The sequence below is a fragment of the Rhamphochromis sp. 'chilingali' genome (assembly GCF_963969265.1).
Source record: "Rhamphochromis sp. 'chilingali' genome assembly, chromosome: 22".
In the NCBI taxonomy this organism is placed as follows: domain Eukaryota; kingdom Metazoa; phylum Chordata; class Actinopteri; order Cichliformes; family Cichlidae; genus Rhamphochromis; species Rhamphochromis sp. 'chilingali'.
This window is the reverse complement of record NC_137950.1, coordinates 10,192,418-10,208,121: the sequence shown is the minus strand read 5'-3', so window position 1 is coordinate 10,208,121 and position 15,704 is coordinate 10,192,418. Positions and strand designations below refer to the sequence as shown.

Below are 15,704 nucleotides of genomic sequence, written 5' to 3'. Positions count from 1 at the left end.
AACAGTTCACTCATTTTGAGGCAGAAATATCAAGTTCGCAAAATGCTACTAAATACTATTATGCTACTAAATATTTTATTAATAATATTTTAGTCGCTTGCTATAACGTGGTTCACCTTTCGTAGATTTTTTTTTGTTTGTGTGCAATTTTGCATGCCTTTTGTTTTGTTTTTTTACAGTGCATTGTGTTCTGCATCCCGATTGGCTGTAGACCATTGTCAATCAATCAATCTCGTGCTGTGTCTCCTGTACAGTACAGAATGTGTTCAGCTTGTGAAATTTACATAAATCTTCAATCGCTAGCAGTGTGACTTTGAAGTGCTGCACTGTATGCTTGTAAGTTTTCTCCCCAACAAACACAACAATGTCGGCAAAATGTTTTGCACAGTCAAAGGACCCGTGGTAGCACCCAAAACGGTGGAGGAAGATGCTAACCATTGCACACAAAAAGTTGGGATTCTGGACATGCTAAAGGAAAGTAGAAGTTATTGTATTTTTCGGACCATAAGGTGCATTAAGCGAAACAAAACAGTCAGGTAAGTCAAACTTTACTCAACTCATTCTTCTTGCTTCTTCCACCTCCGTACCAGTGATTCATTAATGTTGAATTCTCTAGCAGCTGCTCTAGTCGCATGTTTTGGACCTAAAACAGGGTTTGATCTTTGGTTTCATTCTATAATACTGGGCTTATTTTTCTACAAAGGTTTGAAGTTTGAGTGTTTAAACAAGAATGAAAATTTTCATGCCTGTCTGAGAAAAGTGTATAAAGTGTTGTGAGGGGTTTTACAGCCTTAAAACATAATAATTTTAAAAACGAGGGACCACTATAATACTACATTGTTTTGCTTTTCCGTCCATCCATCTGTGGCTTGGGAACAACTCACTGTCCCCACCAGAAGAGCTGGAGAAGGTGGCCCAGGAGAGATGTGTTGGCTTCTCTCTTAGACTGCTGCTTCCACAACCCGAACCCAGACTAAGCAAACAATTTAAAAGTTTGTTAAAATAAATAATAAATCTATCCATCCATCCTCTTCCCAGCAGACTCCAGCAGACTCTAAGTACAGACATTACAGCATCAGTCACTTCTTGGAGGAAGGAGACCGTTAAAGTGAGAGAGATTAGAGGAGAGCAAAATGGAAAAAAGTGTGTTCTTCATCAATAACTGTCTAATTTCTATTATGAAAGAGTTGCTTTTTGCTAAATCCTCTGATTCCAATGTTGGGACTTATATTTTTAGCACATCTATCAAGAACTAATAGAAATAATAACATGGCTATGTGTTTTCTTATCTTATAGTCAGAATGACTTAGAATCTTCATAAATATGTCAAAATGAAGGATATTTCTAAAGTACATCAAATCAAATCTCTCCATGTGAGCAGGAGAAAGAACACATTCACAGATATGTTCAGAGCAGAGATCGACTTAATTGTTATGCATACATTTATTTATTTATTTATTTAGGACAGTGCATGTTAATGAACATAAATGTAAAAAAAAAAAAAATTACATGAATGTAAACATACCAGATTATAGTCAAGGGCTAATTTCCATCTGTTGTCCTCAAGCATAAAAAATAGACATAATAATTCATAAAAATTCATCATTCATTCATAATAAAAACTCCATCACCAAACGTACACATACGCACCATTCTGTTCCCAAATAAAACATTAAAACTATACAACTCATACATGATCACACACTTGATTTGTCCATAACCAGTTTTTAACCTTTGCCTTAAACAAATTGAGTGTAGAGCATTCTCTAATGGGTTGAGGAAGACCGTTCCACAGATGGCCTCCCTTGACAGAGAGGACGTTCTGCCCAAATGCTGTCCGTCTGTGGGGTATAAACAAGTCTCCTCGGATTGAAGCTCGAGTGGTCCTGTCTGAGCTTTCTTTATGCCTAATGAACTGCTTTAGTGGTGGTGGAGCAAGGGAGTGTAAGACTTTATACAGTGGGGCAAAAAAGTATTTAGTCAGCCACCGATTGTCATCATTTTAGGTGGGGGAACTTGCACAGAGGTCAGTAATTTGCACCAGAGGTACACTTCAACTGTGAGAGACAGAATGTGAAAAAAAAAATCCATGAATTCACATGGTAGGATTTGTAAAGAATTTATTCGTAAATCAGGGTGGAAAATAAGTATTTGGTCAATAACAAAAATACAACTCAATACTTTGTAACATAACCTTTGTTGGCAATAACAGAGGTCAAACGTTTACTATAGGTCTTTACCAGGTTTGCACACACAGTAGCTGGTATTTTGGCCCATTCCTCCATGCAGATCTTCTGGAGAGCAGTCATGTTTTGGGGCTGTCGCCGAGCAACACGGACTTTCAACTCCCGCCACAGATTTTCTATGGGGTTGAGGTCTGGAGACTGGCTAGGCCACTCCAGGACTTTCAAATGCTTCTTACGGAGCCACTCCTTTGTTGCCCGGGCGGTGTGTTTTGGATCATTGTCATGTTGGAAGACCCAGCCTCGTTTCATTTTCAAAGTTCTCACTGATGGAAGGAGGTTTTGGCTCAAAATCTCACGATACATGGCCCCATTTATTCTGTCCTTAACACGGATCAGTCGTCCTGTCCCCTTGGCAGAAAAACAGCCCCATAGCATGATGTTTCCACCCCCATGCTTCACAGTAGGTATGGTGTTCTTGGGATGCAACTCAGTATTCTTCATCCTCCAAACACGACGAGTTGAGTTTATACCAAAAAGTTCTACTTTGGTTTCATCTGACCACATGACATTCTCCCAATCCTCTGCTGTATCATCCATGTGCTCTCTGGCAAACTTCAGACGGGCCTGGACATGCACTGGCTTCAGCAGGGGAACACGTCTGGCACTGCGGGATTTGATTCCCTGCCATTGTAGTGTGTTACTGATGGTGACCTTTGTTACTTTGGTCCCAGCTCTCTGCAGGTCATTCACCAGGTCCCCCCGTGTGGTTCTGGGATCTTTGCTCACCGTTCTCATGATCATTTTGACCCCACGGGATGAGATCTTGCGTGGAGCCCCAGATCGTGGGAGATTATCAGTGGTCTTGTATGTCTTCCATTTTCTGATGATTGCTCCCACAGTTGATTTTTTCACACCAAGCTGCTTGCCTATTGTAGAGTCACTCTTCCCAGTCTGGTGCAGGTCTACAATACTTTTCCTGGTGTCCTTCGAAAGCTCTTTGGTCTTGGCCATGGCGGAGTTTGGAGTCTGACTGTTTGAGGCTGTGGACAGGTGTCTTTTATACAGATGATGGGTTCAAACAGGTGCCATTCATACAGGTAACGAGTGGGGGACAGAAAAGCGTCTTACAGAAGACGTTACAGGTCTGTGAGAGCCAGAGATTTTCCATGTTTGAGGTGACCAAATACTTATTTTCCACCCTAATTTACGAATAAATTCTTTACAAATCCTACCATGTGAATTCATGGATTTTCTTTTCACATTCTGTCTCTCACAGTTGAAGTGTACCTCTGGTGCAAATTACTGACCTCTGTCATCATTTTAGGTGGGGGAACTTGCACAATTGGTGGCTGACTAAATACTTTTTTGCCCCACTGTATATTAAACACACTCTTTTAAGTTTCACTAAGTTATTGAAGTTCAGTAATTTATGTTTTTTTTAACACATGACAGTGGTGGTGGGAAGTCGGTTTTTTGTCAAGTAGTTTTAAACTTCTTTTATAAATGTTTTCAATAGTTTTAAGTGTTGTTGGACAAGCAAGTGACCAGGACGTCAAACAATAGTCCATATGAGAGATGATCATTGAGTAAAAATAAGTTTTTGCAACATTCATATTTAAATTATTACGTATATGATTAAAATTTCAATTGTTAAATTTAAGTACCTGGGACACTATTTATGTGACTCTTGAAGGATAATGTTGGGTCTAGAATGACCCCAAGATATTTAAATTCTGGAGCTAATTCAAGCGCTACTCCATCCAGGAATATGTTTGACTGCTTCAAGTTTAAGGGGCGTTTTGAAAACTACATACAGACAGTTTTTGAGGTGTTCAACATTAGGCATGAGTCCTCCAGCCAGCTATGCATTAATGCTAAAGCAGCTGTAAGATCTTTTGCCACCTGCTGGACACTATTTGCTTGCGTATATATAACTGCATCATCCGCATACATTTGAGTAAATATATTTGGACAGACTTCAGGTAAGTTATTGATAAAAAGAGAGAACAATAAGGGCCCAAGAACAGATCCTTGAGGAACCCCTGTATCACAGTCTAAATATGGAGATTTAACCCCATCTAACACCACACACTGTTTCCTGTGTGAGAGATATGAGGCAAACCACTGAAGAGCCTGACTGGAGATATTAAACTGAGTCAATCTGGACAACAATATCTGATGGTTTACAGAGTCGAAAGCCTTCTTCAGATCTAAAAATACAGCTCCAACACAGGGACGCTTGTCCAGCAAGCTCTTCAAGTTCTCCACTAACATACACAGGGCAGTATCTGTGGAGTGATGTGCCCGAAAGCAAAACTGCAACGGATGTAATGAGGGTTGGGTGTTTTCTAGGTGAGCAGTGAGGAGTTTAACCACCCACTTCTCAGCCATTTTAGATACGACCGGGAGTATGCTTATGGGGCGATAATTAGCAATGTCAGTCTTCACACCTGCTTTGAGAATTGGTGTAACTGCAGCAATTTTCCAATCTGTTGGAACAATGGAGTGTTTGAAAGACATATTCAAAACATGAGTTATTGGACGTACAAGCAAATCCATATGTTCCTTTAGGAAGTTTGTGTTAATACCATATACATCAAGTGCTTTTGATTGTTTTAAACCTGTAATTAGTTTAGCAACTTCAGTGTCTGAAATATGAGTGACGGTGAACAAATTTTGACCAACATCATTCACATTATCAGAGCATACGACTGAGTCAAAGCTCTGACTGATCTCCTTAACAGATGAAATAAAGAAAGTGTTTAAGTTACTGACAATAGATAGAGGCTCTCTAACAATAGAGTTATTTACATAAAGTTCAATTGTATTTTTGCTTTTGTTTGAATGACGGCCAAGTAATTTATTTAAGTGTTGCCAGATAACTTTACCATTACCTTTGGCTCTTTCAATTATATTTATAAAAAATTTTGCTTTGGCCTGTCTCAAACTTCTTGTTACTTTATTCCGCATTGAAGTAAATCTCTGTCTATCCAGAGTTAGACCTGTTTTCAGGAACTGCTTTAGTAATTGATCTCTTGTTTTCATTAAATTCTTGCACTCTTTGTTTAACCAGGGCAAATTAGATGTTGTCTTTATTTTTTGTCGACCTCTAATGGAGTATGTTGATATAACATATGCAGAATTGTGGATCATCACTACACAATAAAGGCTCCCAGTTAACTGATGCTAATGCTTCTGCTACATTTTGTCGCTGACTTCTTGGTATGAATTCATAAAAGGATCTCCTATTAGATGAACTTTGAAAGTCATTCTTAACCCGTGATTTTATAAGTTTTCAAGAAAATAATATAAAATTGTGGTCTGAAATACCAGTGATAAAATTATAAGATTTAATAATTCGCTCGGGCTTATTACTGAAAACCAGATCTATTTTAGTTTTAGAGTGTCTTGTTATTCTTGTGGGTTGTTCAATGTGTTGAGTAAAGTTCAAAGTCTCCATTATGTCCTTGAGTGTTTTTCTGTCCTTTTCACAGTCCCAGTTGACATTAAAATCTCCCATTACAATTATTTCATTAGACTTATTATTTATAGCATGATATTTAAGTAATATCTGTAGTTGTTCATAAAAAATATTCTTTGCGGAAGGAGGGCGATATAAACAGATCAACGTAAATGACATTTCTGGGGAAAGAGTGATTTTAACAGAAATATGTTCTATTTCGACATCTATTGGTGAACTAAGTAAAGAGCAATCCAGGTGTTTTTTTACATACACAAGTATTCCTCCTCCTCTTGTTCCAATTCTATCCCTTCTGAATACTGTGTATTCTGGAAAGACAACCGCAGACTCAGAAGAAGAACTTGTGAGCCAAGATTCAGAGATACCCAAAATAGAAATATTGGAATTGCTTAGAATATGTTCCAGTTGCTCATGCTTTGGTAACATACTGCGAATGTTAATGTGTCCACATAGAAGCCCCTTTGGTTTATTTTTAGTGTCCCAGATTAGTTTAGCCTGATTAAATGTCTTGCAGATCTTTGTTCCTCTGTAAATTTTAATAGCAGGATTTCTTGTCCTTTTGTTGACAATGCTATGAGCATTTAATGATGAGAAACCCTTTACTGGAGACTGTAGTTTGGGTACAGCAGGTGGGGGCCCAGGCAGCCGAGATGGGGGCCCAGGCAGCCGCGTTGGGGGCCAAGGCAGCCGAGGTGGAGGCCCAGGAAGCCTAGGTGGAGGTCCGAGCAGCTGAGGTGTAGGCCCAGGCAGCCAAGATTGAAACCCAGGCAGCTGAGGTGGAGACCCAGGCAGCTGAGGTGGAGGCCCAGGCAGCTGAGGTGGAGGCCCAGGCAGCTGAGGTGGAGGCCCGAGCAGCTGAGGTGGAGGCCCAGGCAGCTGAGGTGGAGGCCCGAGCAGCTGAGGTGGAGGCCCAGGCAGCTGAGGTGTAAGCTCAGGCAGCCGAGATTGAAACCCAGGCAGCCGAGTTGGAAACCCAGGCAGCCGAGGTGGAGACCCAGGCAGCCGAGGTGGAGACCCAGCTAGCTGAAATGTAGGCCCAGGCAGCTGAGGTGGAGGCCCAGGCAGCTGAGTTGGAGGCCCAGGCAGCCCAGATTGAAACCCAGGCAGCCGAGGTGGAGGCCCGAGCAGCTGAGGTGAAAACCCAGCTAGCTGAAATGTAGGCCCAGGCAGCTGAAATGTAGGCCCAGGCAGCTGAAATGTAGGCCCAGGCAGCCGAAGTGGAGGCCCAGGCAGCCGAGGTGGAGGCCCAGGCAGCCGAGGTGGAGGCCCAGGCAGCTGAAATGGAGGCCCAGGAAGCTGAAATGGAGGCCCAGGCAGGCCTAGGCTAACTAGGCTAATTAGTTGTAGCCAGTCCAAATCACTGATGTTTGAATTAGGTCCAGGATTTAGTTCTATATCACCAGCCAAAAGTAGCATCAGAACAAGTTTCAGAATCTCCAGCGACAGACGTGGTATATTTGATTGTTCATGTTTACCTGGGGGTGGTCTAGCATGACCACAATCCAAGAATCTTGTGAACAAAAGATGTTGACTCCATTTGGCTGGGAAAGTGGTATAATTATCCAGCTTTCTTGGACATGTCGAACTCCACAGAAGATAAAAATGTATAAAAACAAAAAGACAAGTTGATGTCAAGATCCAGGGGTTTTTAGATGGTTTTTTGGCAAACGCACAGGACCTGCCAAGCTGTGTGTCTGCACCCTAGCAGCCATCTTGTTCTCCAATCTGGAAAACCAGATTTTTTCGTTTTTTTTTTAGATCAGACACATATCTATAGTTCATCTTTCTTATACAACAATCTGACTTCAGACTGATTACTGAAAATACCCCTTGACACCCCTGACCTGAAAAATTCTCAGACAGCGCATTCATCTGAAGAAGGGAAAAAGGCTTATACTCATGATAAGAGTATAGATAAGAGTCAGAGGAAACATGGATACTGAGTATTCTTTGCCTTGCTGTAATAAAGGAGTATCACACATCGCACTTAAGCGCCTGAGAAAATCATACCATATATTTAAAAATCAGCACGTCTGCACGTCTGTTGTCAGTATGAATCTACGTGCTCGTAGTTCATGGAGCGCTTGCTCTGTATGTGGCCCGTGTTTATAATTGCTAGCAGGGCACAAGAGTGCGGGTAAGAAAAAGGGCACCAGCTCATTCTACAGCAATACCCTCCTGCTCATGATAAGAAAAAGCTTGTAGAGACTGCCCTTTAAAATTTTAAGCAGTGTTGCCCTGGAGGAGAGATCAATTATGAGAGAGAAGGGTCATCAGACCAAGACGGGCCAACATGGTTAAATATGTGCAGAAATAATGGATGGATAATGAAATTAAAACCATCCACCGTCTGTCACCTTGATGCATGATTGAAAAGCTCGGCACTGAGTGGTGGCTGCTGTCAGTCAGCAGCGCAAAGCTGGCTGACGCACCTTCGCTGAGATTCTGCCTAAAGACGTGTTGTCCTTGAGGGAGGGTTATTTTTTTCTTTTTTGCCCACTACTTTTGTATCGTTCTCTTATAAGCTTACAACAATGGATTGATTAAGGATTTATTCTCCTTATAGGAAGTGAATGGAATAATTAATTCAATTATGTCTGCATTGTGTGTGTGTGTGTGTGTGTGTGTGTGTGTGTGTGTGTGTGTGTGTGTGTGTGTGTGTGTGTGTGTGTGTGTGTGCCAACAGCTCTTCCTGAGGCTGCTGGATAATGACATATTAATCCTCTGGGCTGGGATCTTAACTGTGCTTCAGTGAGATATGCTTAAAATGAACAGGTTTAATAGGAATAGCAGCTAAGGCGTATTAAGACAAGAAACTTAAGACCACTCACATTGGCCTAAATCCATTATTCTAAAAGAAAAGAAAAGAACAAATAATAATGCTCTTATTTCAGAGCTGTGGAAGCCAGAGATGCTTGACATTTAAGATAGTAAAATTGATTTATCTATTCTGCGACTTCTAATTCTAACCAAATGCACAAACCTGAACTAGGCTGCCAATTTTTAACCAGAGGAAATCAGAAAATCCCCATAATTTTCTGTATTCTGGTCTCCTACCTGCTTTCTTGAACCTGTCCAGCAGGTTTTGCCTGACTGTCCTCTGCAGGTTGAAGTAGTCATCCTCTTCATCAGGACTCTTTAGGTACAGGGGAATGTGCTGAAATATCAGGATGTGTTTGGGTTTAGGTTCCTAAATGGAGACAGATGTGAGCGTTGATTACATCACAAGATCTCTAAAGACAGAAATTCAAATGATGTGCCCACATGGCTTAAAAAGGCTCAATCACGCTGGGGTCATGCCATCCTACCGTAGAAGAGGAGGAGGATGCTCTGCTCAGCTGCGCCTCCAGCCAGGCCTCCTGAGCCTCCCTCAGCTCAGGGCAGGCCGAGGCGTCGAAGAACAGCTGGGAGTTCAGAACCAGGCAGAGAACTCCGCCCACCTGAGACGGCAAAAGTGTGAGAAAAAGAAAACAAGAGAGGAAAACAACAACTTGAATTATTTCCCATTTCATCTGCCGTCCCTACACCCAATTTAATATTATATTCCTATAGATTATCCAAAACCTAACTGCTGAAAATAAAAATGTTGGTGAATGCGGTGTGGCAAAAACACTCCAACCATGCAGAATTTTAGCAAAATACCTCTGGCATGCATTTTAAACTACATGTATAAAACTCATTAGCCATGTCCCAAATTGCAAGGCCTTTAAGGAACCATATACTGTCCATATACTATGCATTCTGGTCTTATGTTAATAAGACTCTAAAAAAACTTTGCAATCCTAATTAGTAATGCTTTTAAGTTTACCAACTGTGTGCCCATGGCACCACATCAAAGTTTGTTATGTTACCAAGAAACAGTTGCTATAACTGAAATATGCATCATCACAAAGCTCCCTTGTGCAACTTCTGGTAAAAGAGGTCTAAATGGCCACCATAAAAACTGGACCACACCGTGATATACATATATTTTTTAACTGCAATATCAAAGTACAGGGAAGTCTAATGCACAAAAGTAGTCTAAATGACATTAGCTATACATGCTGAGGAAAATAGAACCAAAACATATTTAATGTCACACACCAAAACAGGTGCAGGGTTTTTGGTCCTTTGCTATTCTTAATCCTGTGAGAGCAGAGATGGTGTTCGCAGGTACCCGTCATTATAATATTCCATTCATCCAACAACCACTGCTACAGGCTGTGTCTGCTTACCCAGAAGCTGAAATAGTCATCCCCCCACTCCCTGCAATACTGCTCCACTGTGCTGGGAGTGGGGGTGTTACCCAGGTCATGGTTTCCACTGACAAACACCAGAGGAATGGAGGGATCGGTCCCCTTCAAGGCTGCCTTCAGATCTTTCTCCTGACCTTCTCTAAAGGGTGTACCTAAAGGAAGAATAACAGAAAACCTATTGTCAACATGGCATGTGTTACTGTCACACATATGATTAAAGGTAACATAAAACCAAACAATTTACGACCTGGACCTAAAAAAACAGATGTTTGATTAAGAAAAGCATTCTACTGTATGCGGGTGGAAATGAGCCAAAGACAGCCTAAAAGTGTGAATGAGGACAACGTGAGAGTGAGAGAGAGATTATATGGATGATGATGAGAGCGCTCAAAGGATGATGAATGCTCAGTACAGCTCGACTTCATATCACCATGGTTACTGACATGATTAGTGGTGCTCTGGCGGTATCCTCTCGGTCCACATGTTGCAGGCAACAGCTGTGTAGACCGCTTTCCAGATTCAGGTTTGTGAAGACATACGAGGCTATTTGCTTTAAATACACCTCCCCCCCCAAAAATTTTAAAAGTGCTATAAGCCTGGAGTTCACAAAAAGGGTAAACATCCAAAAATGGGTAATGTTCTGAGCCAAATTAATTCAATCCCAGAGTGTATAAAGGGCAGAGAATGGGTGACTCTCAAATCTATTTATAACTTTGAATTTATATCAAACAAACCCATCAGCCCCTGCTCTTGTGTTATCCCCGGTCCTCTCTCTCTCTTCCCTCTCATATTTCTTTTCATTTTTATTCATCTGAGTAATTATTTTACTGGCCTAGTTTTGGAGCAAATCTTTCCTCGGATATTTAGATAGGGCTCATTACATAAGAGCCTTTCCCCAAAGAACATCTTATTCGTGACAGTGGGAGAAAGTGTAGAGTTTAAGAAACATTAAAAGGGAAAACATGGACTGACGTTTATACAACGCTCTTCCAATCTTACTGACCACTTAAGGTGCTTTGTAGACTGCAAGTCACATATCGACTTAATCTACGCAACAAAAGCACGTTATCTACCCTCAACTACGGCTAATTTAGAGCTAATTAACCAAACATTAATATTTTCAGACTGTTTGAGGAGGTATTCAGAAAGGTGCCAGCCAGAGTTTGGACCATACGCTGTGAGGCAACAGTACTGCCACTGGACCACCATGCATCCTGGAGCTGTCACTTGGTACTCCTCTGCAGGTAAAGCTTCCAAACGTAAAATATCTAATATACTTGTTGTTCATGATCATGGAGTGAATAGTCCTTTTGGTTGGGCCCACTTTCATAACATCATTATAGTACCACTAGTAATACTTTCAGTTTTCTTTTCTTTTTGCGGACATGGTACTATTGACCGTGTAGTCAAATTACTTCTGAACTATTGAACAGCAACACCATGTCGCTGTGGATGAGTGCAGGTGGAGAGTTTGACATTTATTTGGAATTTAATGCTAAAATGAGTCCAAATTCAACTGTAGCCCACTGAGCTTCCTTGTAAGTATGCTAGATTTTTATTCAATGTTACTCACCAAAACAAATGAGTTGTTAGTTTTGCTCCAAGATAGAATTTAATTGCCATCCTATAAGATATTCCACAACTATCACGAAAACAAGCAAAAAATTTAATTTGTGCGAAACACAAATGACATCAAAATAATTTAGTTCTGCATGAATAAAACTGCCTTACAAATTATCAATAAGTAGATAAGTGGTTTTTCTCTGATGCCAGCACAAACTCAAACTTGCTTTTTTCGTTCCCTGTTGACCTGATATTTTCAAGTATAATCCTGATGAAAGGAAATGACAGCTGAAGCCACAACAAAGCGGATTAATTATTTCACAATATTTGACCGCTGCCACAATTACATACAAACAAAGGCCGTCTCACTAATGAAGTTTAGATGAAAAACCGGGGGCGCAAAGATTGTTAGGCAACTGTTCCAGCTGATAGCACTCTCTGCAACTTTGCTGCTACAGACAGATTACAGTACCTGATTTTCTTCGTTTATTTACAAGTTTTAATTTGCATGAGGTCATTTTCTTTAGGATTGGCGAATGAGAATCAGTCTACTGTATATTTTAGCACCATGAATATGCCCCTTAGGAAGGTACCTGACCTTGTCAGCTGCTCCAGTGGATTTGCTCAGTGGAATAGCAAAACATGTTTATGCTTGACATCGCCTAAATGTGAATACATAATAGGTAATCAAGGGAGATTCCACATTAGATACAATTGATCTTTCCTCTGTGTGTGTGTGTTGATGTTGCATACTCTTATCTTCGATTACAAATGCCAAAAAACAGTTAGGACGCTTTACAAAATGTAAATAAAAACAATGTCATTCACAATAGATTATTCACAACACATCCAATGCAACTACATATTTAATCCCTGACATATCCTAATATAAGAAAAAGTGCAATTTCAACAGCAAGTCTCAGTTTTGCTACGTGACAAAGAAATGCTGCTGTAATAAATGAAAGAAATCTGTCAGCATGTCTTTTTGGGATTAAATTGTAGAAGATAAAAGGTGTAAATTTACAGAACAGGTTTTACCGTCAGAGATGCAAGCTTTTTATCTGAATGCTAATAGCAAGTCAGCTAGTCTCTCTCCTCTTAGACCAGAAGACGCGGTGTCCATGCTTTCCAGTTATCCGCTTTGCCTCGGTCCATTTTAAATGAGTTTGGATCTAGTCAAGACAGCAGTGTTTCTGGATCATTTTCACATAAAGCTTCTTCTTTGTATGATACAGCCTTAACCTGCATTTGTTGATGTTGCAGGAAACTGCTCACTGACTGAGCCTGCGCACAAGATCACGGGAATACACTTCTGATTTTCGACCCTGTCAATTATGCACAGAGATTTCTCCAGATTTTCAGAATCATTTGAGGACATTATGCTCTGTTGATGATGAGAGATTTCCTTCATTTGTAGATTCAGTTTTTCTCCAAAGTGGTGAACCTCTGCCCATGTTTACTTCAGAAAATCTCTGAGATGCTCTTTTTTTATACTCGATCATATGCTGACATGTTAACAGTTAAACCAATTAACTGTAAAATGTTCCTCCAGCTGTTCCTTTTTAGCAGCACTTACTTTTCCAGTCTTTTATTGCTCCTGTCCCAATGTTTTTCAGACGACTTGCTATTATTGATATTTTTCATGAAGCAGTAAAATGACTCAGTTTAACCATTTGACATGTTTTCTATGTTCCACTGTGAATAAAATCTGTGTTTGTGAGATTTGCAAATCATTCCATTCTGTTGTTATTTACATCTTGCGCAGTGTCCCAACATTTCTGGGACTGAGGTTCTATCGAGCACTTGAACAGGCTTGAAAATGTAAAACAACTGATAAAGTTTGTACAGCTAACTTTATAATTGAGTACTACTTCAAGTTTCCACCGCTGTTTTGGATTTATTCGACACTCGCGTCTGTCTGGAAACCTCATCTGTCATGCACGGTAGCAGATGCGAGAGTCGAAATCGGAAAAACGCACAGATTTATGAGGTGGTGCAGAAATGGAGGCTTTTTCCAAATATGTTGTAAAACATCCAGTGTCTCTGTGAGACCGGAGAGAACGACAACAATAGTCGAAAAATGTTGACGTCCTCTGCCCTTTGAGATTGACTGTCACGCTGTGCTCGACTACCCTATGCAACGTTCACACTTATCAAATGTACTGGATTTTGGGCTCAACAACAGCATCTAGCCACACTTACGTTTCTCCTGATAAATAAATGTGAATAAATAGCACTGGTTGCGACACACAGTGGCAGGGACGCTGTGCTGCCTTCTGCTTCCTCACACCACCACCTGCCTGCCCTCAATTACAGCCATCTGTTGACATAGTACAAGCATGAATCAACAATCTCTGTGACGCTCGAACCAATCCTCATCCAAGCCCCATCTGCATTTAAGATATCTTGCTTGTTAAAGCAAGTGGTTAAAGCAGATGTGTTGTGCATCACTAAATGAAATAAATGATAAGGATTTTTCATATATAAGAAATAGTGAGAAATTCCATTTCATACAAACATTTTTAACGCCAGCACTGTCTTGCCCTACTTTCCTCCCTGCAATATGCAGCACATGTAGGGTATACGCAAATAAAAACACAATGCTGCTCTCCACTCCCCGTGGGGCTCTAACTGAAAGGCCTTGTTCACTTAATGAGATTGCAACACTGATTCTTAAAACCTGACAGGAGACTTTGGCAGGTTCTCATTGAGCCTGTCCAACACTGTAAGCACTTCTCTCAATTTCCTTTAAAGACTGGCTGTCGAAGCTGCACTGAGTCCTCAGTGCCTGGGGTCTTGCTGTTGTATACATTTTCTACACTTGAACAACTGTATTTTGTGGCCTCTATATTTGTGACTAACTCAAGCATGCATCGACATGTTGTGCTTGTGCTGATGTGGCACTGGTGTTTGGCAAGATCTTAGTGAAGATGTTATATTAAATACTTCAGACAATCTCACAAACGCAAAATGAGGTAAATAGTGTTTTCTACAGTTGCCCAAGTACATATTGGCAACTGATACATCTGCCCTGTACAAACTATACTGTACTAATACTAGTCGACAGCCCCCTTAAATTTACACTCACAGGCTGATTTATTAGGTACACTTTGTTAGTACTGGATTGGACCAGTAAGGAAAGCCTTAATGCTTCGTGGCATAGATTCAACAAGGTTGCTGCAGATTTGTTGGTTGCGCAGCCACAAATTACATCCCAAAGGTCCTTTATTGGACTGAGATTTGGTGACTGTGAAGGCCATCCGTTTACAATGCCATGTTAAAGTGACTAGTTTAAGAAAAACTAAGCTTTGTGACATGGAATATTACCCTGCTGGAAACAACCATCAGAAGATGGGTACACTGTGGTCATAAAGTAAATCATGACCTTATTGTGTCTACATGCCTAAATGCATCGAGTTGTTTCCATGTCATTAGCTAATTAGATATTTGCATTTACAGGTGTTCCCAATAAAGTGGTTGTGAGGGTATTTTGAAAGTTTAGCTGCTGGTAACCAAGCTAACATTCAGCTGCCTCTCCAGAGCATCTCTCGTTACACCATTGAAAGCATCATGGATGGGACTCTAACTAAGCAGGCATGGACTGCTGCTTGTGATAATAGATCTGCTTCAAGCTGCAACACGACTCGGGTGGAGAACAGCTTCATAAGCAGGACAAATAGCTGCAGTCCAGAACCATGAAGCCGGACTCCATGAACACAAGTAAAGGTTTTTTGAGAAGCAGCCACAGTGAGTATTTTTACCATTAATTATGGCTGAGAAAAAATTCACAGAAAAACACTTTAAACTCCAAAACTTGTGAACTATCATCTGAAACATGCTGCGATTTCTTTGCTAAAGATAACCTCAAGAATTAATTTTCTACAGTTTCAATCATTTTTAAGCCTGCACTGGTTAAAGGTAACATTGTCTCTTCACGTTTTCTCTGTGCATTACAATTAGTGTGATTAGTTTGTTCTTCCAAAAGCGCAGACTCATCAGTACTAGTGACCTTACCTAATGCTGCCTTACCAAAAAAGATGAAGATGTGTAAAGCTTGCAACTGAACTCAACAGGTGGGATCACTGATGGACGTGTCTGAAATGAATTTCTTTGAAAGGGCAGCAGGCCGAAAAGTTATAAGATAGTATTAGGGACTGAGTGGAGCTCTCTGTCACCCAAAAAGCAGTCCCAGATCTGATTAAGACAACGTTATGCCTGAAACGCAGCAGCCAATGCAAA

General features: G+C 40.7%; 1 protein-coding gene across 1 annotated transcript in view; it reads right to left on the bottom strand.

The window, feature by feature from the left end:
* The window catches only part of cpped1 (calcineurin-like phosphoesterase domain containing 1), an 86,697-nt gene that overhangs the window by 25,781 nt on the left and 45,212 nt on the right, over positions 1-15,704 (bottom strand). Inside the window, exons 3-5 of the mRNA XM_080872070.1 lie at positions 9,882-10,054; positions 8,976-9,107; positions 8,725-8,857 (exon numbers count right to left, since the gene is read on the bottom strand). Of these exons, the coding sequence (XP_080728196.1) occupies positions 8,725-8,857; positions 8,976-9,107; positions 9,882-10,054 (438 nt within the window). The remainder of the gene's footprint in view (positions 1-8,724; positions 8,858-8,975; positions 9,108-9,881; positions 10,055-15,704) is intronic.